The sequence below is a fragment of the Dromiciops gliroides genome, chromosome 1 (genome assembly GCF_019393635.1).
Source record: "Dromiciops gliroides isolate mDroGli1 chromosome 1, mDroGli1.pri, whole genome shotgun sequence".
NCBI classification, from domain to species: Eukaryota; Metazoa; Chordata; class Mammalia; order Microbiotheria; family Microbiotheriidae; genus Dromiciops; species Dromiciops gliroides.
In genome coordinates, this window is record NC_057861.1 from 694,850,343 (window position 1) to 694,876,590 (window position 26,248).

The window sequence follows — 26,248 nt, forward strand, 5'->3', positions numbered from 1 at the left end:
TTGCACTGATGGAAACAGTATTGACATAACATTCAAGTTACTTCAGATACTTTAAAGTAGTAACTATATAGTAAGTCTAAATTCAGCCTCCCCTAATCCAGAACCGTTTTCCTCTGGCAGGTTTGAACTAGTGACCATTGATTAAATCAAGTTTTCTTTAAGATATGACCTCCTTCTCATGGGACAAATTACTTGGCACTGTTTTCATTTGCCCTTCTCTATGATTTTAAGGCAAGAAGAAGTTCTTTTCTTCACCCATTCATCACTTCCTCCTTCACCTGTCCATTTCTGAGCCATGACACCTATCTCTCTTTCTATGGATCTTGTATTGGTTTATTCTGCCTTTTTATTCTACACCAGATTTTTTTTTTTGTACTTTGGATGTCATAGAGCCTCCTGCTTTTGCTGTTCCTAGCCTTAACTGCATCCTACCTCATGCCCTACAGAGGGAATTAAGGCAGCTACTTCCTATACTTTTCATTCTCCTGTTGTGGTATTTGACATTTATAGGTTGGGTTTTGTTTTATTTTTTGGTCTTAGATGAGGATTTTTAGCTGTGGGATAGAGGGGAAGGGGAACTTCAGGTGCCAAAATACAAGAAATAAACTCAATCTTATTTCATTGATAAGCCCATCAAACATGCTTTCCTCTTTTTCTCCTTCTCCTTTCCAGCCCCAACATCCCTTCCGTCGCCATTGGAATTGTAGGTGGCCTTCTCTTACTGCTAGTACTGATGCTTGCCATCGGTCTCTTCATTCGAAGGCGCCGTATTGTCCGTAAACGCACACTGCGCAGGCTGCTACAAGAAAGGGAGGTAAGAGGCTAGGATTCCATCTTTCCCATTTGAGAGTTTATTATGCAACTGACTAGACTTGTATGATATCATAGAAAGTGTTCTGACTCCAACGTCGGGGTACCTGGTTCACCTTCTACCTCCAATTAACCTTCAAGTGAAGAGTGAAGCCAAATTTAGTTAAGTTGGTCCTCAGGTAATTGATACTGGACTGTGGTCCACCACTGAACCTCTTCTTGAAGGCTTTCTGATCAAAGCTTTCATAATATCCAAGAACTCAGAGTTGTTTCCATATCATGATGAGACATCAGTGTAGGACTTTATTTAAGGAAATATGGTATCATGAATGAGGGGAGATATATATAGATATAGATACAGATATTTTATACATATATTTAGATGATATATTTTATGTATGTATAATATATATGTATATATTATGTAGCTGTATAATTATATATAATATACATCTATTTATATATATATATATATATATCATATAGCTTCCATTAGGTAGCTACTTTTGGGTGGTTTTATACTTGGAATTATAAGTCAATTCATGCCAGCAACTATATGTGTACTCATTGCTATGCTCACTGTATGGTGTACAGAGTTCAAGAAGTTTAATTCAGTGGGAGGAGGGGGGGCAGGAAGGAAATCACAACTTCCACCAATTATTGCCAGACAACAATGCCTATGGTACAGTGTAGAGAACTGAGTTTGGTCTCAGGTCCTGCCTCTGTTATTACTTACTCATGTGACATTGGCTAAGGTAATTAAAATCCCTAGGCCTCAGGTTTTTCATCTGTCAAATGAGAGCACTGGATTAGGTACCCTCTGAGTTCCCTCCCACTCATAATCCCAGTATACCATCAAGATGGTCACCTTCTAGATGCCTTCTTCACTAAATGCTTTCACTTCTTTCCTGAATCAAATTTTTCCTTGCCTTGGAAACACATCTCCCATATTCTAATCAAAGTGATGGGATAAAAGGATTCACTTGACGAAACAGTGTTCTGTAGCCAACTTTGTTGGATTATTATATATTCCACAAAGCAAGCAATGTTTACATGTGAACTGCTGCTATATTCAGTTACTCTTCATGTTCTTCTGGAGAAAGAACCTCTTTTCTATTAAAAATTTTCCGATAATTAATTGAGATTAAATAAGAGCCACACACAGCTGTTCATTAATATTTGACCTCTATGGATGTTTATGCTCTGAACTTCTGGTTTTCACTGTCCCTGTGTATCATTCACAGCTTTTCAACAGGTCCTTTCATTTGTTTTTCTCTTAATAGCTTGTAGAGCCTCTTACCCCTAGTGGAGAAGCTCCCAACCAGGCTCTTTTACGGATCCTAAAGGAGACAGAATTTAAAAAGATCAAAGTCCTTGGCTCTGGAGCTTTTGGCACAGTGTATAAGGTAAGATGATCTAGACACAAAGTCATAAAGTGAATGAAAGGCCTTTGGTCTGACACATGGACTGTGGATAGGGAGACATACACATGTGAGAGGTGCCAAGCACCACAAGCAATGGCAACATAGGTATATATTTTTACTTATTTTTACCATTTCTTGTCGGTGGCATCAAAGACTTGGGAGCTTCCAAAGTCTTATTCAGACAGCTAAAGCTTTCATGACTTCTGTGAGAGATCAGTGGCCCCAGGGACAGCTTGCGCCAGTGGACCCCACACATCTTGTCACGAAAAGTAACCTGTCTCTGAGCAATGAAGTGAATATAAATAAAGCATGAAAGGGGACATATTGAAAGCACATGGCGTCTAGTCCTAAAATAGGTTTTGTTTTCTACTTTATTTAAAAGCTTCCTTGCTCTTAGTCTAATTTCTTTAAGTACCATATTTGTTTCTTAAATGTCCTAGGCTTACTGTTGTACATTAACCTCAAGACTTCCATGCACTTTATCTAGGTAAATGTACTCACACAATACAGCCTACCCTCTAAACACTTCATGAAAAATCATATCCTTTTATCAGAAAAAAAAAACCTGGAAAGACTTATGTGAGCTGTTGCAAAGTAAAATGTACTGTATACAAAATAACAGCAATATTGAAGATGATCTGCTGCAAATGACTTAGTTATTTTCAGCAATGCAATGATCCAAGACAACTCTGAAGGACTTATGAAATATGCAATCCATCTATAGAGAAAGAACTGATGGTATCTGAATACAGATGGAAGTATATATATTTTTGTTGTTAGTTCCTTTTTTCTAAAGTTTTTTTGTCTGATATGTTTTGAACAACTGAACATATATAACTTCTATTGAATTGTTTGAGTTCTTAAGGGGGGGTAGGGAAGGAGGAAGAGAATTTGGAACGCAAAGTTTTAAAAATTGGAGTTACAATTTGTTTTTACATTTAAGGTGGGGAAAATTCTAAATAAATTTTTTAAAGTTCAAAGCAAGAAATCATAGCCTTTGTCCATCCTTCCTGGCAGGCAGTGACTAAGAAACATGTCATCCAATTGGAATTTATATTTTTTAATATTCATTTTTATTATGAGCCTGACCAACATCAAAAAGCATGAACCTATCTTTTCACAAAGAACAGGATGAATGTATATGTCTCCATGGATCTCTCATGCACATAGCTTTTTTAAAAAAGCATATTAAATTTAACATGACAGTTCCATTATATTGCCTGATTGATCCATACCCCCTTGGTTCTTTTGTATGGATCTATATGGAGTATATTTTCAATAAAAATAATCACATTTGCAATCCAAAGCACCAGAGATAGCCTTTCATGTCTTGTTATGATATGAGCCCTTCTAAGCTAATAACCTCTCTGTTCTTATTGCAGGGACTGTGGATTCCAGAAGGAGAGAAGGTAAAGATCCCTGTCGCCATTAAAGAATTAAGAGAGGCCACATCTCCGAAAGCCAATAAGGAAATTCTTGATGTGAGTTTTCCTTTTCAGTCTCTAGGCCGAAATCTTCATGTATCTTATATTTCAAATAATTTGGGATTTTGGCTGCCAGAGGCCCCTCTACTTGAAGTAAGCACACTACAGTGTGCCTATGCTTATTTTATTTAAGCTTTTTCTCCAGTACTACTTTCTACTTTTCTATTGGTTTTACATGGCTCTTCTCCCTGTTGTAGTTGGGATGAAGCAATGGAGTGAATGAAGCCCCTCACTCCCAGATTGTCTCCTAAAGCGTTGTTCTCCCTTGGCTTGTTTGAGAGGAAAAGGTTTGAGAATTCCAGAACTGAAGGTTATACAATGAGACCCACAAAACAAAATATCTTCAAAATCATAGACTTTTTAGATTATTGTAGTTTAAGTGCTTTTTGCATTTAAGCTCAATGTAAAGGCGCTAAATGCTTATTCATTGATTAAATGCATTGCACGTTGCCCATCATAAAAACACTGCACTGGGGGCAACTAGGTGGTGCAGTGGATAAAGCACTGACCCTGGATTCAGGAGGACCTGAGTTCAAATCTGACCTCAGATACTTGACACTTACTAGCTGTGTGACCCTGGGCAAATCACTTAACCCTCATTGCCCTGCAAAAACAAAAACAAAAAAACAAAAAATAAAATAAAAGCACCATTCCCTCCATAAGAAAATTTGGAGTCAACTCTTGGATATCTATATGTTGCTTATTTACTTTTGAAGCATTTCCAACCATGACAACTTGCTATAGTTTGCCATGTTCCCAGATCTCATTCTATGGCTGTCGATTTGTATATGCTCAGAAAATGCAAGCTCGTTTTAACATTAGCCTAAGCAAAACATCATTAGGGAGATAAGCCTGCTGGAGTCCAGAGGAACAAAGAAAAAAATTCTAGAGTAAAAAATATGTGGAACCCATCCCAAAGCTAAAAGAGGATGTTTGAGATTATGGACATAATATCAAGGGTAATTCATAGTGGAAGGAGACCTACATCAAATAAGGCAAAACAGTGAGAAGAAGCATATTGTAACCTTGAGGTGCTTCATAATTTTGATCTTTATAGTATCCTCTATGAAGTAAAGAAAACAAAAATTGTTATCGTCATGTTTTATATGAGGACATGGAAATCACTGGGGTTGTGACTTGTCCAAGGTCATACAATTAGTGAATATTCACAATCAGTGAATAACTGGTATTTATATAACTCTTTAAGATTTCTAAAATATTTTATAAATTTTAAAAATTTATAAATATAGTTAAGTATTTAAAAATTTATAAATATTTGTAAATGTAATTTTATATAATTTTAATATACATACAAATATAATTTACATGTAAATATAATTTTATATACATTTCATAGATGAAAAAACTGAGGCAGATAGAGATAGTATGACTTATTGTACAGATAGTTAAGTATCTAAGGCTGGATTTGAACTTTCTGACTCCAGGTCGAGTGTTCAATCTACCATGCCACCTCACTGCCTGAAATGCAATTTCTGGTCTAGTGTTCTTTCCAATATACATACAAATAAGAAAAACTCAGACTTTCCTATTTCTAAAGCTCTGAAAACTCAGTTTGTCTTGAAGCTTGGTCACAGAAGTCAGATAATTTTTCCCCTCATTTGGATCCAACCCACAGCATGAAAACACAACAAGAAGCCAATGGAACATAGGCCTGATTGTAATGTACATTGACATGATGCATTCCTCTGTGGCCAAGTAAAACACCTTCTCTGCATTTCACACCTGAATTAATTAACTCTGTGAACCCCTCCCTGCTTTTATGACTTGCTTTGGTGGAATCCTTCTGGATACAAGATGCTACACTAATCAGTTTGGCATCATTGAAATTAATTATAGATTTATCAAATAAATACATGTTCTATTTTAATGATTTACAAGCAAACCACACTACCTACCTCATAACAAGCAATGGGAAGGAACATTTGCTAGTGAGTGACAGCTGAGGTGGGGTGAGAGTAGGGGGGACAAACACATGGCATTTTTCATGTACTGGCTCTGCCCCACCCACTGCCCCTTCCCCTCCCCCAAACCGAGAGAGATCATTATACAGTAGGGTTCCAGGAGATTTCTCATGGAAACTCCCTTTGGTACAGAGTGCTAGAAAGAGTCCTGGACCCAAGACTGAGCTCATGAAGTAGCTGTTATATTAACTTGCTATAACTTTGCCTCATTTGATGTAGATCTCCTTCCAGTATGAAGTCAGGCAAATCATTTCAGTATTTTGTACCTCAGTTTCATCCTCTTTAAAATGATTGAAGTGACCTATATCATCTCTTAGGTCCCAATTATTTTTTTTTGGATTGGACCTTTGATTTCATCAGTGTAGAAAAATATCCAGTGAGGAGGGAACAAACATCCTTGATTAACATACTAATCAGTCAATCTATCAACATGCATTTATTAAGGGCTTCCTATGTGGCAGGTAGTAGCAAGTTGGACTAGTAGATAGAGAACAAGATTTGGAATGAGGAAGATCTGAGTTCAAATCTATCCTCAGATACTTACTAGCTGTGTGATTCAGGGCAAGTCACTTAAACGCTATTTGCCTCAGTTCCTCACCTGGAAAATGGGAGCACACCAGAGAATGAAATGGCAAACCACTCTTGTATACTTGCCAAGAAAACCCCATGGAAAGAAGTCCATAGTGTCACGTAGAGTTTGACACGACTCTACTGTTCATGTGAGACAGTGTTTGTGTGTATGAGAAGAGATGGAAGAGATCAGGCTAAAAAAGTAAAATTTTTAGAAATTATTTATATTTAAGTTAACTCATTCCAATGTACAGACTATTATAAGCCTTTTTAGTCTCTACTGTCTTTGAGGTTCCATCAGTATTTTTAGTGCATTCTTTATCATTTACCTTTCCTTATATGATTGCCATTATCATGTATTCCATCCTTTCAATACTGCTTTTTTTCTCACTTTACATGATTTCATTAAAGTATATGAGCCCATGATCCTATGATCCCTTGTAGATTTTCTCTGAATTCCTATCAACTTTCTTTTAATCACCATATCAGTCTGAACTTTACCAAATTGAGGAGGGCCAGTGAATAAAGGGAAAATGTGATGAATCTGCTGAAGTCCTCATGTTCACAGGCCAATGTTGGCCCCGAGTGCAGGAGAAAATTATTCCCATGGTATAATTGTAGATGAAGGGAAATGGTGTACTTTTGAATTATCAAAGGCGTGTAATTTAAGTGGTTCAGATAACTGAATGTGCTCTGCCACCCCCCCATTGGAAGGCACTTGGCAACTCACACACACAGATTCCAGACCATGTTTACTTTTTATCATTTGGTTAACTAGATAAATCCTTTCCAACTCTTCATACATTAAAAATGTTTCAAAGAATACAGGGATAAAGAAGAAGCAAGACAGAAAAATCATTGCAGGGGTTGGAACAAAATAATGGGCATTTCAAGGTCACCAAAACAACACCAAAAAACCTGAATTTGCTGCTCCAAAAACATCTATTCTCATCTTTTCGTTTGCTTTTTGATGACCAGTCCCACCGGGGCTGGGCTAATTTAGGAGATTGTTGAGGAATACCACGCATACTTGGGGTGGGTCATGGTGTACCTTAATGATTTCCAAGATAAACAGCTAAAAACAAAGCTCACTTTAATTTCTGTGCATTCTGAAAGGGACACCGGCCTGAACAATGATCTTATTATGCTTTTCGTGGATGGGGGGGGGGGGAGTCATGACCTAGTTTCATTTGGGATATCAGATTTAATAGGCACTCAGAGAATCGGGAAGAGGGCCATGTTCTGTGTGGCCCATCCACCCACTCCCCACATTCAGTCCCCCAAATCCCTCATCTCCAGGTCAGTTCCTTTCAGACTGTACAACAGATGGGCAGCTTGAACTGCTCAGGTTTGCAGATTTTTTGTCTTTCCACTAAAATAAAGACAACATGGACCAGAATCTCGACCAGATCGAAAGGAAATCAGAATGGAAAGAGAATTTCTTTGGTGTTGTGATTGTACTGCTTCCCAGATGTAGGGGAGAGACCTGATTAGTACTTGTTTGTAATTCAGCTGTGTGCTGATTTTTGCCTCAAACTTTACAACATCAACTTTACAATATTCAGCAATGATGATGGAAAGAGAATCCAAAATAGTATTGTTAGTACCTCAGGAAAAATCAAATAAAAGAAGCTTCCAGCTTCTGTGTAACTACAATGCTGAAAAGACTATCTTGGACCGAGTAGAAGCATTATGTCTTTTCACACTAGTTTCATGGGAGGAAAACTGAGGCATAATTGATAACTCCTTGAGAATAAAGAATGCTTCAGTCTTTGTATCTGATTCCCCAGTACCTAGCAGGTGATTAATAAGTAATTGTTGACTGACTGGATGAATTGCATGGTGAAGCAAGGAGATCTGTAATGGAAAACAAATGGTACTATGGGTTAGAGCATCTGGGTCTAAGTTCTACTTTAACAAAAAATGGGCCAGTCAAGTCACTTCTCCATTGACATCATGGATTCAAAACTGGAATGGAGCTAAGAGGTCATCTATACCAGCCTTCTCAAAAAATAAGGATAAGAAAATTGAAGCCCACAAAAGTTGTGACTTGCTAAAGGTGACACAGCTAGTATGGGCAAAACTGTGGTTTGAACCTCTGTCTTCTGACTCCAAAGTACTCTTTCCCTTGTACCATGGTGTTTCCTCTTCCGTAAAATAAGGTGCAGCTAGGTGGTGTAGTAGATAGAGCATGGGTCCTGGACTCAGGAAGTCCTCAGTTCAAATCTGGCTTCAGACCCTTACTAGCTGTGACCCTGGGCAAGTCACTTAACCCTGTTTGCCTCAGTTTCCTCATCTGTAAAATGAGTTGGAGAAGAAAATAGCAAAGCCCCTCCAGTATCTTTGCCAAGAAAACCCCAAATGGGGTCATAAAGAGTTAGACACAACTGAAACAACTACAACAATGACACAAGTGAGGGATTCATCTAAATGATACCCCTGGATCTTTCTATATCCAACATTCTACAGGGAAATGTTCTTCCAAGGATATATCTTCCCTACTCAGGAAAATAGCCATCCCAATAGGCTTCAGCTGGTACTGACTTCATTCATTTACGACTCATCTTCTGAGCATCTACTAGGAGCTGAGCCCATGCTCAACTCTTGTGAAGGAGAAACTGTCTCTGTTGTCAAGGATTTCCTGGCCTAGTGTGACCATCAAGTCACACAAATGACTTAGATACTTGTAAGTTAGATACCTCAGCTTGCTCATCTGTAAAATGAGAAAGTTGGACTAGATGTCTGCTGGGGTGCCTTCTGGTTCTAAGTCTAAAGTAATTCATAGGAACATAAATGACGCAAACTTTAGAAATCGTCTGGGCCTAAGCCATATTATAGCCAAGAAAACTGAGGGACATTGGAGAGAAAATAATTTACCCAAGGTCAAACATATGGAATGTGTCAGAGCCAGGACTTGTTCTTTAAACTAGAGTAGAGTTGCACAATTCACTTCATCTCCATTCAATTCCATGACTATATTAGGGATTTACGGTGCACAGAGCACAGTGATCAATAGGAGATAGACATCACTTTAGCTATAATGTGAGCCTTACCATCAGAAATGGAACTATGATCCCTACATATGAACATATGTAACACCTACTGTGTGCTAAGTACTTTACAAATATCATCCCATTTAATTCTTTAAAAAAATTTTTTTAAGTGGGGCAATTGGGGTTAAGTGACTTGCCCAGGGTCACACAGCTAGTAAGTGTTAAGTGTCTGAGGCCAGATTTGAACTCAGGTCCTCCTGACTTCAGAGCCGGTGCTCTATCCACTGCGCCACCTAGCTGCCCCCCATTTAATTCTTACAACAATCCTGTGATGTTTGGTTGTTGTTCAGTCACTATCATGTCTGACTCTTCATGATGCCATGGACCCCCCCCAGGCCCTTTTATCCTCCACTATCTTCCAAAGTTTCTCCAAACTCATTTTCATTGCTTCCATGACACTATCTCTCCATTTGCCTCTTACTTTCAATTTTTCCCACTGTCCGGGTCTTTTCCAATGAGGTAGGTGCTATTATTAGGCCTATTTTACAGTTGGAGAAACTGAGGCAGAGGCTAAATGACTTGCCCAAGGTCACATGTACCATTTGTACTTTAAAGCGAGAGTCCTAGAATTTAAGGATGAAAATTTACAGCTCTACTTTTATTAGAGCATTTTTTTTTTCCTTTCTGAGAGTTGGGCCAATCTCTGTCCAAGAATGGCAGGAAGGTTAAATAAACTATCCATTTATTGATTGGTGTCAACTTCAGGACCCTGACTTGGCAGTCCTTGGTGGATGGTGTGGGTGTAACATTGTGTATAACTCCCTGGTTTTCTCATCACAGGGATGTGGGAAAGTTCATAGACCTTTCCCCACACCATTCCACACACACACACCCCAGCCCCTTTCCCCCCATGGCCCCAGGAAAACAGATAATTAGTTCTGGGTATCTAAATGAAATCCAAAGTGCCTTAACAAGCATCAATTGGAGTTCCTTTAAATCACTTTTTGCACTGTTTCAAATAGGGAATCAAAAGTATATCAAAATATGTTCATTCAAGTGGCCTAAACGTTTTCTCCACAACGAATTAACAAGATGCTATTAAGAACTTACTTTGTGCCTAACATTATGCTAAGTTTTTGGGGGAAAGGCAGAAAACTATAAAAAAAAAGGCAGAAACATGGTCCCTGCCCTCAAAAAGCTCCCAATCTGATAGAGGAGACAGCATGTAAAACCTTGGTACATATAAGATATATGTGTGTACATACAAACATACATAGTCAAGATTTCTCTATGGAAATTCTGTGATTTGTTGGTTCTGTGGTTTGGATGTCCAAAAAAGAATGGAAACCCTGATATGTCATTGTTATCTCCTTCCTTACTGCCCCATTGCATTGTATTCTTGAAGCATTTGACAATGTAGCACAATTTCCGGCATATCCTACAAGAAACTGGAAAGGCTTTGAGTCCAGACCCCACAACAGAATGTGTTTTAATGGTCAAGGGCCAGCCAAGCAAGTTGAGAGGCTTGTCACCAGAAGGCTAGCCACCAGGTGATTTTTTTTGGCTATGGCACCCAATTAAACTGACTCCTGGCATCATTATGGAGTTCAGGTGCTACCAATACCAAAGTTTCTGAGGTTAAAGGACTTCATAAATTAGAAACAAGAACCAAAGGTTATTCATTTCATTCATTCATTCATTCACTCATTCATTCATTCATTCATTCATTCAACAAGCATTTTGGAAGCACTTAGCATATGCCAGTCACTTTCTTTTTTTTTTCAGTCACTTTCTTAGGCAACAGAGAGCACAGAGATAAAAATGAAATAAACTTCCCTTCAAAGAGCTTACATTTTCTTGAAAAAGGAAATGTAAATAAATATAAAATATGAACTAAATAAAGTCTACTTGTTTAATACATTTAAGACCTCTAAAAATGCTTTCTCCATCACCTCAGTTTGACTGACTGCAATAGGGTTTAGTGCCTTCAAATCACCCTAATGGGGTGGATACATTGCTATCTTCAGGGTCCTAAAACACCAAAAGGTTCGGTTGCTCTGGCACCTTTTGGATCTGTAGTAAATATGACTTGAAGGTTGTTCATCAACACCATAAGACAAGATGAAATATGAAAAATTCATCATGCTGTATCTACATGATCCTGATTGGTCTTAAATTTGGAAATATCTAGAAGGTTATATTGAGACAATGAAGTGGTGTAATGGATGGAATTCTAAAATTGCAGACAGGAAAACCTGAGATTGGAGATTGAATCCCTAAATATTCTCTCTCTCTCTCTCTCTCTCTCTCTCTCTCTCTCTCTCTCTCTCTCTCTCTTCCTCCCTCCTTCCCTCCCTCCCTTCCTCCTTCCCTTTTTCCTTCCCTTTTTCCTTCCTTTCTTCTTTTCTCTCTTATCCTTCTTCATTTTTTTTTCCATTTAAAAAAAATTTGCAGGGCAATGAGGGTTAAGTGACTTGCCCAGGGTCACAAAGCTAGTAAGTGTCAAGTGTCTGAGACCGGATTTGAACTCAGGTCCTCCTGAATCCAGGGCTGGTGCTTCATCCACTGTGCCACCTAGCTGCCCCTCTTACCCTTCTTTTTAAATATACCTTGTGACCTTCCCTTTTGGTCTTTGCATTCAAGGTGGTACTGATGTTGTTTTCTCTCTTTCTTTGAGCAGGAAGCCTACGTGATGGCCAGTGTGGACAATCCCCATGTGTGCCGTCTCCTGGGAATCTGTCTGACTTCCACAGTCCAACTCATAACACAGCTCATGCCTTTTGGCTGCCTCCTGGACTACATACGAGAACACAAGGACAATATTGGCTCCCAATACCTTCTCAACTGGTGTGTGCAGATTGCCAAGGTAAATAAAAGGGCTATAGAGCTTGGCAGAAAATATTCATAGAAGCAAGCAACCACAATGAAAGGGGCTAACGGGAATAGTCAAAGGCCTGGAGGCCAGGCTTTGTGAGAATTAGTTGAGGGAACTGTCAATGTTTAGCCTGGGAAGAAGTCATAGTTGGGGGCATACAGTGTTTTTGAATTTAAATGGCTATCAATTGAAAGAAGGTATACAGCTTCAGTGAGTCCAACTAAGAGCAATGGGTGGGAGTTGTAGGTAGGCTTAAAGTAGTTGAGAAGTAGAATTAGGGTCATAGATCTGAAGCTGGAAGGGAGCTCGGACATGACAAATAACCCAAAATGATGATCTCTGAAGTTCTGTGAATGCCTCTGTCATCTCTTCTTAAGTTGGTAAAAATGATTCACACTAAAAAGGAAAGAAAGTTCAACAAGTTCCCAGTGTTTCATTGGACAGCACACAGAGCTCAAAATTGATTCGACATTTTAGAAACCCACCTCTTTTTATCAATTTTTATTTCCTTATCCATAAAACTTCATCAAATCGGGGCAGCTAGGTGGCACAGTGGATAAAGTACCGACTCTGGATTCAGGAGGACCTGAGTTCAAATCTGACCGCAGACACTTGACACTTACTAGCTGTGTGATCCTGGGCAAGTCACTTAACCCTCATTGCCCTGCCCACCCCCATCCCCCCAAAAAAGAAAAAAAACTTCACTGAAGCTATTAACAAAGAACAGATTTAACTGGTGTGACTTTCTCCTCTTCTCCAATCCACTCCCCGGTCTCAAGGAAGATGCTGATGAACCAACAGGTAGCCAAAAGTAGCTGAAGGGAAATAGAGACCCAGAGATCTTCTCTGAAGTGATTGTGTATTCTATTGGTGTGTGTGTGCGAGTGTATATACATACCCTCTTCAGCATTTTGTATTTAAAAATGACTCTGAAAGCACTTTTAACTTTTGCTGTCCTTCAGGTGAAGCTTTATTCTCAGTGTACTTTATTCTAATACCAGATGGAGTCAGCTCAGTATGACCTACATGTGACCAAACAAGTGCCCCAAAATGAGAAGTTCCCTGGATGGAGAGCCCAAGGGGTTGGGAGGGGCATGAAAACTAGCCTCCTGTCACTGTCTGAGTGAATGTTCTGAGTCAGTAATGTATAGTGACTTAAGTCTGGGATTGGAAGTCAGAGAATATAGGTTCAGATCCCAATTCTTCTACTCATTGTCACCTTGGAGAACAATAATTGTTCACCTTTACATAATCCTTTCAGCTTTGCAAAGTATTTTGCATACCATATATCAATTGAGCTTCAATATAACCCTTTGCGGTAGACATTGTCTCTGATTTACAGATGAGAGAACTGAGGCTGAACTAGGTTAAGTAACTAACCTTGGGTCACCCAACTAAGTGGTATTTGAGGTAAAATTCAAATAGAGATTTCTCTCAGTATGCCCAGCAATATGGTATGCCACCCTACCTCCTTCATTTAACAATGGACTGGACTACATCAGGAGATCTTAATTTCTTTGCCTCTTACATCCTTTTGTAGCAGTCTGGTGAAGCCTATGGGGCCCCTCTCAGAATTTTGTTTTTAAATGCATAAAATAAAATACAAAGTTTTTTTTTCTTTTTTGAGTTCACAACCTCCCAGTTAAAAAGCTGGCAACTTAGATGATTTCTAAGTTTTCTTCTGGCTTTTATTCTATGGTTCCATAATTACCTTTGGATATAACATGGGGAAAATTTGATAAAATTTCAAGAGCCATTGTAAAAAAGATTCTTTTTTGTAATTAATCCCCAAATATCAATTTTCCAAGTTATTTTTCTTTCTCTTTCTTTCTTTCTTTCTTTCTTTCTTTCTTTCTTTCTTTCTTTCTTTCTTTCTTTCTTTCTTTCTTTCTTTCTTTCTTTCTTTCTTTCTATTTATAATACTTTGATGCTTCAATGCATCTGCAATGTTACAAGTAGAGGTTCTTTTTCTTTCTTTCTTTCTTTTTCTGCAGGGCAATGAGGGTTAAGTGACTTGCCCAGGGTGACACAGCTAGTAAGTGTCAAGTGTCTGAGGCTGGATTTGAACTCAGGTCCTCCTGAATCCAGGGCCAGTACTTTATTCACTCTGCCACCCAGCTGCCCCTCCAAGTTATTGTTATAATTTTTCAAGTGTTATTTTTTCATAACCTGAGAAGTAACAATTTCTTAGAGTCACATGTCCTAAATTATAGGGCCAGCCATGATAGTGTCTGTTTGTCACCAACTCCACATTGTCAAAATGGAAATCACCCTTCTTCAGAATATCATATTAAAATAGGGTAGTGGTGAAAGATAGTGAATAGCTATCACACTATGTTAGAGTAGTAGAACGGGTCAGTTGCTGGTGTTATTTCTTTTATAGACAAAGATAAACTTGGCCTTGATAATATCTTCCTGTTTCAGAAAATATCCCAAATTAGTTTTCATTAATTTGGGGGTTTGAGATATTAATGAGTAGCCTACTTGGCAAGATATTATGAAGAAAAAAAAGATATTATGAAGAAGTGACTCAGTTCTAAGGAAGATTATAATATTTATGAACTCAGAAGAATTCCTAACTTCCTACTCTACTGAGTTCTCAAAATACCACTACCATGCACAAAATTATATATACAGGGTGGGCCAAAAGTCATGAAGGGGTTTCAATATTTAAGAAATCCTTTATTTTTTGTTTTTTAATTTACAATACCAAAACATCATATTCATTATATACAGGAGATGAAGTTATATCACATGTGAAAAACCAAATCTCATAAATGCTGAAAAATAAAGGAAAAAAATCATTTTCAAAGTGATTAAAGTATCTTGACTTTTGGCCCACCCTGTATGAAATGTGCTTAGTTTTGTGCCCCATATTAACTAAGGACTCAGCATATCTATAAATGCTAAGTCAACTTCTCCTTTCTCCTTCATGATCTATGTGGTCCAATTAACCAAATTTTCTTTCTGAGCTCCCAAAGAGATGACCAGAATAATTAGATTCTTTATTCCCCCATAAATACATTGAAATTTAGTCATCAGAGAGTGTTAGTTCCTGCGAGCTATTGAACAAGAAGAACCAGACACTGACATGTCCTTCACTCTGGAAGTGGTTATATGCACCATCAGACAGAAAAATATCAATCACAGGAATGATGTATGGAGGTCCTGGGGTCCTCCCCAAAATGAAGGGCCCCAACGGAACTCACCAGTGGAAGGATGGCAGTATGGTAGAAAAGATGGTGCTTGTGAGAAAATCTCAGGCATTAAGGGAAGTTCCATGGTGAGAAGCCAGCTGAGTCATAACCCATTCTCTAATACTCACACCATTTTGATTACTCTTGTCTCCATCACTGTATTCCTACATCATGAAGCCCAAAGAAGAATAGACTACTACAGATGTGATTTATCTGTGGTAGAGAGTGACAGAACTATCCTCTGGTTGGCTTTGGACCCTGTCCCTGACTTAATACACCCTAAGATTTCATTGGCTTTTTGGAGTGTTTTCCCATACCATTAACTCAGCAGTGAGCTTATAGTCCACCAATACTCCCAGATGTTTTTCAAAGGAGTTTTTATCTACCTATCCTGTACTTTTATTTTATTTTAAATCAAGTATCAAACTTTACATTTATCCCCATTAAGTCTGGTCTTATTCATTTTGACTCATTATTCTAGTTTGTAGAGATCTCTTTTCATAGTAACTTTGTTATTTAACATGGTATCTTTCACAGCTTTGTGCCATTTGCAAATTTGATGAGTATACTACCCACACGTCATTGATAAAGATGTTGTTCCAGTTAGAGAGGGCTGAGGCAGGCTACTGAGTACAGACAAGCTTTAATAACACAATGCTCTCCTTTCTTTCATTAGCCAGATTTGGATCCCAGGTAATTCTACCCCATTGCTTATTAACTGAGTGTCCAAAATGTGTTTGCCTTTAGCACATGAAGAATAATATTTAATAGCTTGTAACAAGCTATAGTATTGTGCAACCAAGCAAGGGAAGAAAAAGAAAATATCAATTCCCCCCAGCTGCTTCAGAGACATTTGCCCTGGGGTTAGCAATTATTTATTTGAGCACCAATTTCATTTTTAAAAACTCAAAGTGAGATTACCCAGAAGCACTTAGCGGCAGGCCAAAAACTAAACTACTAGCAATTTTCAGAGTGAGATTTATTGATTCATAAATTGCATATCTTAAGCCATGAAACCATCAGCGATCCTGGGATGTTTTCTAAATATAGCTTTTTTGTGTGAATCTGTCCTCTATAATACAAGTTTACTGACCTGAACAAAATATCAAGGAAATAAGCAGAGCAAGAGTGATATAGATATAAAACGACTGGATTTGGAGTGAGAAGACCTACATTTAATTCCCGACCCACTGCTCCTTATCCTGTGTCACCTTGGAAAGTCACTTCGCCCTTCTCGGCCTTAATTTATTCCTTTGTAAAATAAAGGATTGTACTTAATGACCTCTGAGGCTCCTTCCAGATCTAAATCCTATGATCCTACTGTTACTTAAAGGAAATGGGAAAGCAATTAGTAGTGGGTTAAAGGATGGTTATGGGTGGGAAGGAAATGTCGCTCAACCTTGCTGTGTTGGGTGTGACTAGAAAGTCTTGAGCTTGGTTTCCCACAGGCCATGTACAAAAATTAGTCTCATTTTATTCCAGCTATAGCTCATATTATTGTAGGTTTCAAATGAGATTATTGTTTGTAAAGAACTTTGCAATGTCCTGTATCAATTTCTGTTGTTATAGTAGTCATTCCTTACCTCTAAATAAGACATTTAGGGAGGGATGTATACTTGTTCCAATCCTCTGGATTGTTAAGGATATTGCTGCTGCAGTAATATAATCACCAAGAAATTTCTAGCAAAAAAAGCCACCTCTCTATTATTGAAGTGACTAGGCTATAAGCCTGGGGCAGCCAGGAGGGGCAGTGGACAGAGCACTGGGCATGGAATCAGGAAGATCCGAGTTCAAATCTGGCCTCAGACTTAACTAGTTGTGTGACCCTCGACAAGTCACTTAACCCTGTTTGCCTCGGTTTCCTCATCTGTAAAATGAGCTAGAGAAGGAAATGGCCAAACCATTCCCATGTCTTTGCCAAGAGAACCCCAAATGGGATCATGAAGAATCAGAACAAGAACAGCAGCAACAGAACCCCTCCATGTAATGAAGAAGGAAAGTAAATTGAAAGAAAGCAAACTTGGCTTAGGTGAATGTGATACGCCTCATTCTTCATTTATAGTCTGCGATCTTCCTGCAGAGGGGAGGGAGTCACTTCACCATTACTCTTCTAAGGTCAAGAAGAGGGAAAGTGAATAAAAAGCACAATGGATTTGGGATCAGAAAACCCCAATTCGAATCCTTCCTTCCTGCACTAATTAACTGCTGTGTGATACTAAGCAAGTCAATTAAGCGGTCTGGGCCTCTTTTTCCTAATCTATGAAATGACGGGGTTGGAGTAGATGATCTCTGAGGTCTCCCCTCCCTGTTATAAATCTAGGACTCAGAGATTAGTCACTGACTCGCTTCTTTGTCTTTGTTTGTGACTTTCAAAACCATGGAAAACACCTCTGTGAGAATCCACAGGATCTTTCATCAAATCCACAGAAATATTTAAAGCAGTGCTCAGTCTTTTCACATCTCTCACTGGCCATCTTGCAGTCATTAAGAACAACAACAAAAATCTGAAGCTTTTCAAGGAGAACGCAGGAAACACACTTCCCAAGAGACTCTCTGAAGACCTATTCTTACTCTACTTCCTGAGACTTGTTTGTTTGAATACAGGGATTTCATAAGAGAAATTATGGCTCTTATCTTTGGGGGGCTGTATGAACTCTAACCCTTTGGGGCCCTCAAGTAGAATTTCAGATGGTCTCTTGGACAGTGTACAGATGCAAGGATGAATAGATAAGAAAGGAGTTTTATTTTATTTTATTTTTTGGCTGCGGGGCAATGAGGGTTAAGTGACTTGCCCAGGGTCACACAGCTAGTAAGTGTCAAGTGTCTGAAGGGGTTTTATTTTTTAATTGTTATTCTCTAGCCTTGGATGAAACTAAGCCCCATAATCCCAGGACTCCTTAGTGGCTTCATCCTTTATCATTTGGCTTCTTGGTTGCTTCTACTGGGAGACTTAAGATGTTCCTTGCTCCCCCTTTCCACCCTCTTTGAAGACTAGGTCTCAATGATGAGTAACTTATGTTTATCAGTAGGTCTTGAGTTCCAGTCAAGGAAGCTGCACAGTTAAGGCAACTCTTGGACTTTTCAAAATCTTGGGCTTGGGCCGGAAGCAGAGGCTGGGGGGAGGGGCTGGGTTAGATTTATACAATGAAACAAATTTACCAAGTGGCCCAAGGCCAAGTTGCTGGGATGTTTCTTTTGGCAACACAAACAGGCCTCTGCACAGCGGGGGAAGTTCCGCTCACAGGGCCCTGGCAGGGGAATTGGGAGGAAAGGATCAGATGGTGGTCCTTGAGGCTCAGAGGATGCAAACTGCTGAGCCAGAGGATTCCCAACTGCATGTGTTCTCATTATCTTCTCCTAAGTAGGTTGGTGCTTCGGTTGCCAACAACCAAAATAAAAGGTGGAGTGGGAAGGGGTCTTTTATCATTAATCCTCTGTCTTTAAGAAGATATTGTAGAAGAGTGAGTGACTGTGGATCTCAGTGGAACTGACAAGACCCTCAGAAATCCCCATACTTTTGTTTCTGGAAAACAGAAGGAAGGAAGGGAGGGAGGAAGGAAGGAAGGAAGGAAGGAAAGAAAGAGTGAGGAAGGGTTTCAAGTACCTGTTGAAGGTAGTGGTTTCTTTTGCCTGCCCCCAGAAATGAATGGCCCTTAAATGAGGAGGAGGTGTAAGTGAAGGATAAATGAGGAAGTAAAGGGAGGGAAAAAGAAGAAATGGGAGGGGGAGGAAAAAAGAGGAACACACAAAAGGAAAGCTGATTTACTCTTTTTTTTTTTTTTTGGTGAGGCACTTGAGGTTAAGTGACTTGCCCAGGATCACACAGCTAGTAAGTGTCAAGTGTCTGAGGCCGAATTTGAACTCAGGTCCTCCTGAATCCAGGGCTGGTGCTCTATCCACTGCACCATCTAGCTGCCCCTTGATTTACTCTTAAGAAAAAAAAAAGGTGCCATGACTCAACAGCCTTAAGAAGCCAGGCACAATGAACACTTTTTACTTTAGTGTGACTTTTGCACTGCAGATAATTAACAGATTTGCTCTTCTACAAGAGTCTTTAGTAACAATACCCCATACTTATGTTGTTGAAGTGACACATTGGGAGACTTCAATGGCTACATCATCACATTTGGTTCTTCCAGGGGCACAGGTTTTTCTGATAGAGACTGGTCTTAACTGGATAACCATTTCTTTTCCAGAAAATATTGCTATATGTTTGAAATAAAAACCTGGAACAAAACTATCATTTGTATATAAAATAATCCTATCCACCCCCCCAAAAGAAAAATTGTGATTAGCTGTCTAAAAAACACACTGCAAAAGCTGCTCATGATATAGCCTGTGAAACAAAACCTGGTGCAACATAACATCCCCCTTTTATAGAAGAGGAAATTGAGGCTCAAACAGGTAAAGAGTCTTAATTCAAGTCATGAAGCTAGTAATGGCAGAGCTTAGCCTCAAACCTGAGTCTTTTGATGCTAAGTCCTACTCCCCACCATAGTTGCTTATCAATTTCTGCCAATTCCTTCCAATGTCTGATACAGTGAAGAGATCCCGTGGTCTCTTCACAAGCTATTGGGAAGATTGTAGATTTGTGCATTTCTTCTCTGTATCCACAATAGGACAATGGTTTTGTGAGGGACAATGTCTTATTCATTCAATTCCCATTCCATGTCTATGCTTTTTAGGGGATGAGTTACCTAGAAGACCGCCGTTTGGTACACCGTGACTTAGCAGCCAGAAACGTCCTTGTGAAGACACCTCAGCATGTCAAGATCACAGATTTTGGGCTCGCAAAATTGCTTGGAGCTGAGGAGAAAGAATACCATGCAGAAGGAGGCAAGGTGAGATACTACCAGGTTTGACCTAGCATTCAAGGAAACGCCCACTTAATGGACAGAAAACACACATTCAGACTCCTCATCTATGTTGTAGCATGATCGTCTCTGTTGTTATTTTGCCAGAAACCTTTATTATTATATGATGTCATCCCTGAATTTTTTTTTTAATCACAAATCACTTTTAGCTCAGCCACAACAGGTATTGACTACTTGACACGATTCTGTGTGATGTGAAGATAAATGGAGTATAGCAGGCAGAAGAAGCCAGGATCCTAAGTATTTCAGTGCTTTAGTAATTCAAAAGGTCCGTGATTTTATCCGTTTGGATGCTTAACCCCCCAATGCAGATGAGTGCCATCTCTTCATGCTTTATAGTAAATGGCATGATCTCCTATTGCTGTCTTTCTGTTGATGGGCTGGTCCTCAGCTGGTGATCATTATTAACCCTATCCTCAAAGCCCTCCTAATTTTTCAGAATTTTGCCAGAACCTGTGGTCTTCTGGCATAGTCTCTGAGAAGCCAGAGTGACCTCCCTACCCCAATGAAGCAACAGAGAAAGACCTGAGTCAAGAGGCTGAGCCAAGGCCAATAGAAGGAAATTACCAAGTGCTCCTTGAAGACAAGATAAGAGCAATAATAATAGCTCATAAGGCAATTTACAAAATGTGTAGGAACTGAAGTGCACAGGTGAAGTTACTCAAGCAAGGTCACATAGCTAGTAAGTAACCACAACAAAATTCAGTTCAAGGGAAGAATATGGACATGGATTCAAATCCTACCTTTGTGACCTTGGGAAAGTCATTTAATCTCCCCATAGACTTCATTTTCTTCTTTTGTAAAATGAGGAAGCTGGACTAGCCAGTCCCTGAGATCCCTCTCAGCTCTACCTACATACATGATCCAATGAGATACAAACATTTATCAAGCACCTGTATAAGGCCCTGGGATTATAAAGATGAAATGAAACTGTCCCTCAAGGATCTGACCACCTAAGCAGGAAATATCAAACATACATGCAAATTGTTATGTGAAGTATATAGGGATGAGTATAAAAGTGCTTTGGGAGATGAGGAAAGAAAAATAATTTTCAGCTGGAGGGGAAAGGGGGTGATTTTAGAGGAGAAGGAACATGAGCTCAGTCTTTAACAAAGAATTTCAACATGTGGAGTTGGGGGTTTTCTGAAGGGGAAGGGAATAATAATAATGGGGGGAATTTCCATTTCAGCCATGGATGACGTTCTGATCAAAGTCCACACTCCTCCTCTAAGACTTTCTCTTGTCTTTTCAGATGACCGAAGTCCTTTCCTGCCCCTCCCTTTTCTCTCCATCACTGGCAATTTATCTCACTTATACTCCTCCCCAAAAGATCACCCTCCTCTTAGTTAAACCAAGGTCTTATGATGACTTGGTTTGGTTAAGCCAGTGATGACCACAGCCAAAGACCATCCATAAAACCTTCCAAGCTCAGTCACTTGATAATAGAATTCAGTTCGGTTCCATTGGTAATCTATTTGGTTTGTGTGTTGTTATTTTGGGGGGTAAAGGCAATGAGAGTTAAGTGACTTGCCCAGGGTCACACAGCTAGTAAATGTCAAGTGTCTGAGGCTGGATTTGAACTCAGGTCCTCCTGAATCCAGGGCTAGTGCTTTATCCACTGTACCACCTAGCTGCCCCCTTGATTATTTAAAAAAAAAGCATTAGGTTTTGTTCATCTGAAAAAATAAGCAATCTTCAAAAGAATTTTTAGTCAATGATGGTGCTAATATGGCTTGAGTTCACCTTGTTTATTGATGATTCTCATACATTGCGCTTGCCCAACGATTTGTGAGGCAGAAATGATTGGTATTGCTGTTTGCCCAGACTTGTCATTTCTAATCATTGTAACATCCCCAGGAATCTTCCTTACCTTCCCCCAAGGAAAAGGGCCAAACCTGGACCAATGACTCATCATATCAATGTAGGGAAATACTTGAATGCCTGGATGAGGTTTAAAAGAGAGATCTCATGGCTATTGACTCTAGGGTGTGTCTTCCAGCCCAGTTGTGTCAATGAGCAAAGTTTTGATTACAGAGGTAATTTGTGTGTATATATACTGTAAGTTGGGTGGGGGCCCAGGCCCCAAACCTATGTGACTTAGCTATAAGAGGACATTTGCATATCAAGGGTTGGGCCAGCCAGGAAAAAAAAAAAAGTGTGTTCAGTGGAATCCATTTGTCAAGTCACAGGAGCCTGATAAGAGGGATGAATCAAGGTGAAAAAGAGGCAGTTCCAAGGAGTCAAAGACCAGGACCTTTTTCTCAAAGGAAAGATGAGGGGATAACAGACAAACCTAGAAGGGAAAGCTGAAGAAGAGTCATTTTGGCTGGCATTCAGGAGGTCAAGAGATGCCTTCTCAAGTGATCTAGGTGAGGCATCCTGAAGAGGATGTTACTGGAAGATTGTAGGAGGAAAGAAACAACCTTACTGGAAGATTGTAGGTGGAAAGTACCAACCTTTATTCACATTACCACACCCCACAACCCAGAGTTGGTCATCTTATCATCTCCATGATTCAATGAAGCCATGCTCACCATCTGAAGTAGTAACAATAACAGCTAACATCAATATGGCCCTGCAAAGTGCTTCACCTATCTTATCTCATTTGATGCTCACAACAATTCTGTGAGTTAGGGGCTATGATTATCCTCATCCTACAGACGAGGATACTGAGGTTGAGGGAAATTAAATGGCTAACCCAGGGTCACTTAGCTGCTAAGTGTCTGAGGCAGTATTTTAGCCATTTCATCCATCAGCTGCCCCAAGGTTGTAAAGGACTTCCTTGACCTTCATTCTTCACCTATATAAAGCCTTCCCTTTTTTCAGTACCTTACTCGGGTGCTCACCTCTCCATCAAGACTTCCTTCCCACCCCTGCTTCACTACAAAGAATCCACATCACTTTTCTCCTTACACTTAAATTGCAACTCTTTCACTTTTCCCATTCTATTTTCTATCATCATCCTTTGTGTGCATGTCAGCATCTTCCCATTAGTTCATGAACTCCTTCAGAGCAGAGGTTTTTAGTATTCCTATCCACACCACCTAGCACAATACTCTACACAGTCAGTGTCTAATAAATGCTTGTGCAATTGATTTGAATAGATAAAAAGACCCGTCAGGAGAAATACTCAGCTTGTGCCAAGAAATACTATGTTTCTAAATTTGCCAGTTACTGCTCCAACTGTACCTCAGGGGAATGAGTTCTAGATCTGGGGTCCAAGGATCTGAGTTCAATTTCCACTTCTGTCCTTACTACCCATGTGACATCAAGCAAGTTACTTGACTTCCCCAGCTCAGTTTCCTTATTTGTAAAAAAAAAAAAAAAAGGTCGGGGTATGGACTAAATCAGGGCTTCTTAAACTTTTTCCACCCCTTTTCACCAGAAAAATTTTTATGCGACTCCAGATATATAAAATAGGTATGGATAGCCTTTTACTGTTGCCAAATTTTTTTGTAACCCCCACATTCAGTATGGGGTCAAGAGTAGAAAAAGTTTAAGAACCCCTGTGCTACATGATCTCTCGGATCCTTCCAGCTATATAAATCCTTGATCTTCTGATCCTGAAACTTAAATGCCAGTATTTTCCTCATTTATGCAGGCCCCATATAGGGGGTCTCTGACCAAGCAAGAAGAGACGATGTGTTTTTTCCCTCTCCACCCTCCAGGTGGTAGGACACCTGTTTTCTGCCTTTTTTTTTTTCCTTGAAGAGGAGAGCCTAATTGTCTTGCTATTTTCTCTCTAATTATCCCAAGGTGCCTATTAAATGGATGGCTTTGGAATCGATTTTACACCGCATTTATACCCACCAAAGTGATGTCTGGAGCTATGGTGAGTCAAAACCCTAGGTACTAATGAATTGAGACTGAGACTAAGCTAGACTTTTATGTTTGTTAATTTGTATTACATGCTCTGTCATCCAATTATTATCGTTCAAGAGAGTGACTAATAATAATGTAATGGCTGCTGTCTATCTGATATACTAAGTATACAGAGAAAAAGAAATCGAAAATGACTGCTATCCAAAATGCCATTGGAGACACAGTGGAATATGTCTTAAAGCTGAATGTGTGTGTTTGCCTGTGTGCTTGCTTGTGTGTGCATGTCCAGTAATGAATTTAGGAAGTATTTAAAAATAGATTCTTGAAAATTGCATTCCATTGTTTAGATTTGGAAGGTGGAAGACACAAATGTGCAGGATGCGCTTTGCCAGGAACCAGAGGGGGAGACTTCAATTTCAGTTTACCCTATCACAGATGAATTTCCCAGCATCCCAGAATGAGTTTCTGTGGAAGGATCATCATTGTTGTTTAGTGAATCACAATTTTTTTTCATTTAGGAATCAGTGAAAACTGGTTTATACTTAATGAGTGATGGAATTCTAACCACTGTCATCTATCTCTAGGGACAGAATCACCAAAGTGATGTTTTGGAAAGAGGACTTTACTTGTAATCAATAGAAGTAGGTCCAAATTCCAGCTCTGCAAAAGAGCACTGGACTCGGAGTCAAGAAGACCTGAATTCAAATCCAGTCTGAGACACTTAATAGCTGTGTGACTGGACAAATTACTTAACCTCTCTTTGGCATTCAAAACAAGAGGGTTTGATTTGATGGTCTCTAAAATAGGTCTAGATCTAGGATTTCTTTTGCGCCCCAGTTTCCTCTTCTGTAAAAATGAAGGTGACAGGGGCAGCTAGGTGGCGCAGTGGTTAAAGCACCGGCCCTGGAATCAGGAGTACCTGAGTTCAAATCCGGCCTCAGACACTTGACACTTACTAGCTGTGTGACCCTGGGCAAGTCACTTAACCCCCATTGCCTGCAAAAAAAAAAAAAATGAAGGTGACACCTAAAAGTCACATCCAGCTCTAAATTTATGTTCCTGTGATTTCAGAGTGGGATGATACTTCATAAGGCATCTAGTTTTAAGACATACCTGAGGAGGAATCCTCTACCACCCCTAATGAGTTAATTCACTGGTAATTTGATTACATGGTGGGGGAGAAAGCATTAATATTTATGATTGTTACTAATAATAGGTAACATTTACATAGTGTTTTATGGCTTGCAAAGCACTTTATATATATTGTCTTATTTAATCCTCACAATATTTTACAGATGAAGATTCAGAGACTTAAAGAGATTAATTTTTAAGTGACAGACACAGATTCGAACTTGGGTTATGGATGTGACAGCTCAGGGATATAGATATATAGCTATAGGCTTTGCCCCCTTCTTTGGTCAAAAGGTGCATGTGCCAAGGTATGGGATGGTATTTGATAGAGAGGGAGTTAGACATATCTATTGAAAATGAAGTTTGGGGATTGCTCTTGAACTTTTTATAACTTGAAAACTGGGTGTCAGCGGCAGCTAGGTGGCCCAGGATTCAGGAGGACCTGAGTTCGAGTATGACCTCAGACATGTGACAATTGACTTAGCTGGGTCACCCTGGGCAAGTCACTTAGGCAAAAATTAAAACAAACATAAACTTACATATATAAACTGGAACTCTTCAATCCCTTGAGGCAATTTAAGCTATTTCAATGAATTAGGCCTCAGGCACAGACTGATTATCCCCACCCCTTTCCTGTCTAAAACTCTTCCACTTCCTCTGTCCCTTTCCTTAATTATGTTATCCTCGTAGGTTTAATTCAGGATTAAGGAAAATCTATTTGGGCTCCCTTGGAGCCCATGCCTTCCATATCACTGATAGTATCAAATAGTACCTTCCATAAGACACTGATGCAGGAGGAGCCAGGGTGAGGGAACACTCACTTGGTGTGAGTGCCCAGATTTTTCTGGGACTCCAGGCAGCTCCACTGGCAAGAGTTGCTCCCCATTAGTCCAGGGGAAGGCTCTCCCTCATCACACTCCTTTCTCCCCACCTCCACACCCAACATCAATCCTGTCTGAGTCTATTCCCATGCCAATCACAGCACGTTTCAACAAGTTCAGTTTTCTCCACTTTATCATGAAACCCAAAGAGGAGACGATGAGGCAGGTCATGTTCCAACATCTTCAAAGGCAGAGTGATCCAAAC

The 26,248-nt window shown here is 39.5% G+C and overlaps 1 protein-coding gene across 1 annotated transcript in view; it reads left to right on the top strand.

Moving 5' to 3' along the window:
• EGFR (epidermal growth factor receptor) overlaps positions 1-26,248 on the top strand; it is a 230,876-nt gene that overhangs the window by 192,372 nt on the left and 12,256 nt on the right. The window contains exons 17-22 of the mRNA XM_043978587.1: positions 673-814; positions 2,094-2,216; positions 3,617-3,715; positions 11,944-12,129; positions 20,021-20,176; positions 23,966-24,041. Of these exons, the coding sequence (XP_043834522.1) occupies positions 673-814; positions 2,094-2,216; positions 3,617-3,715; positions 11,944-12,129; positions 20,021-20,176; positions 23,966-24,041 (782 nt within the window). The remainder of the gene's footprint in view (positions 1-672; positions 815-2,093; positions 2,217-3,616; positions 3,716-11,943; positions 12,130-20,020; positions 20,177-23,965; positions 24,042-26,248) is intronic.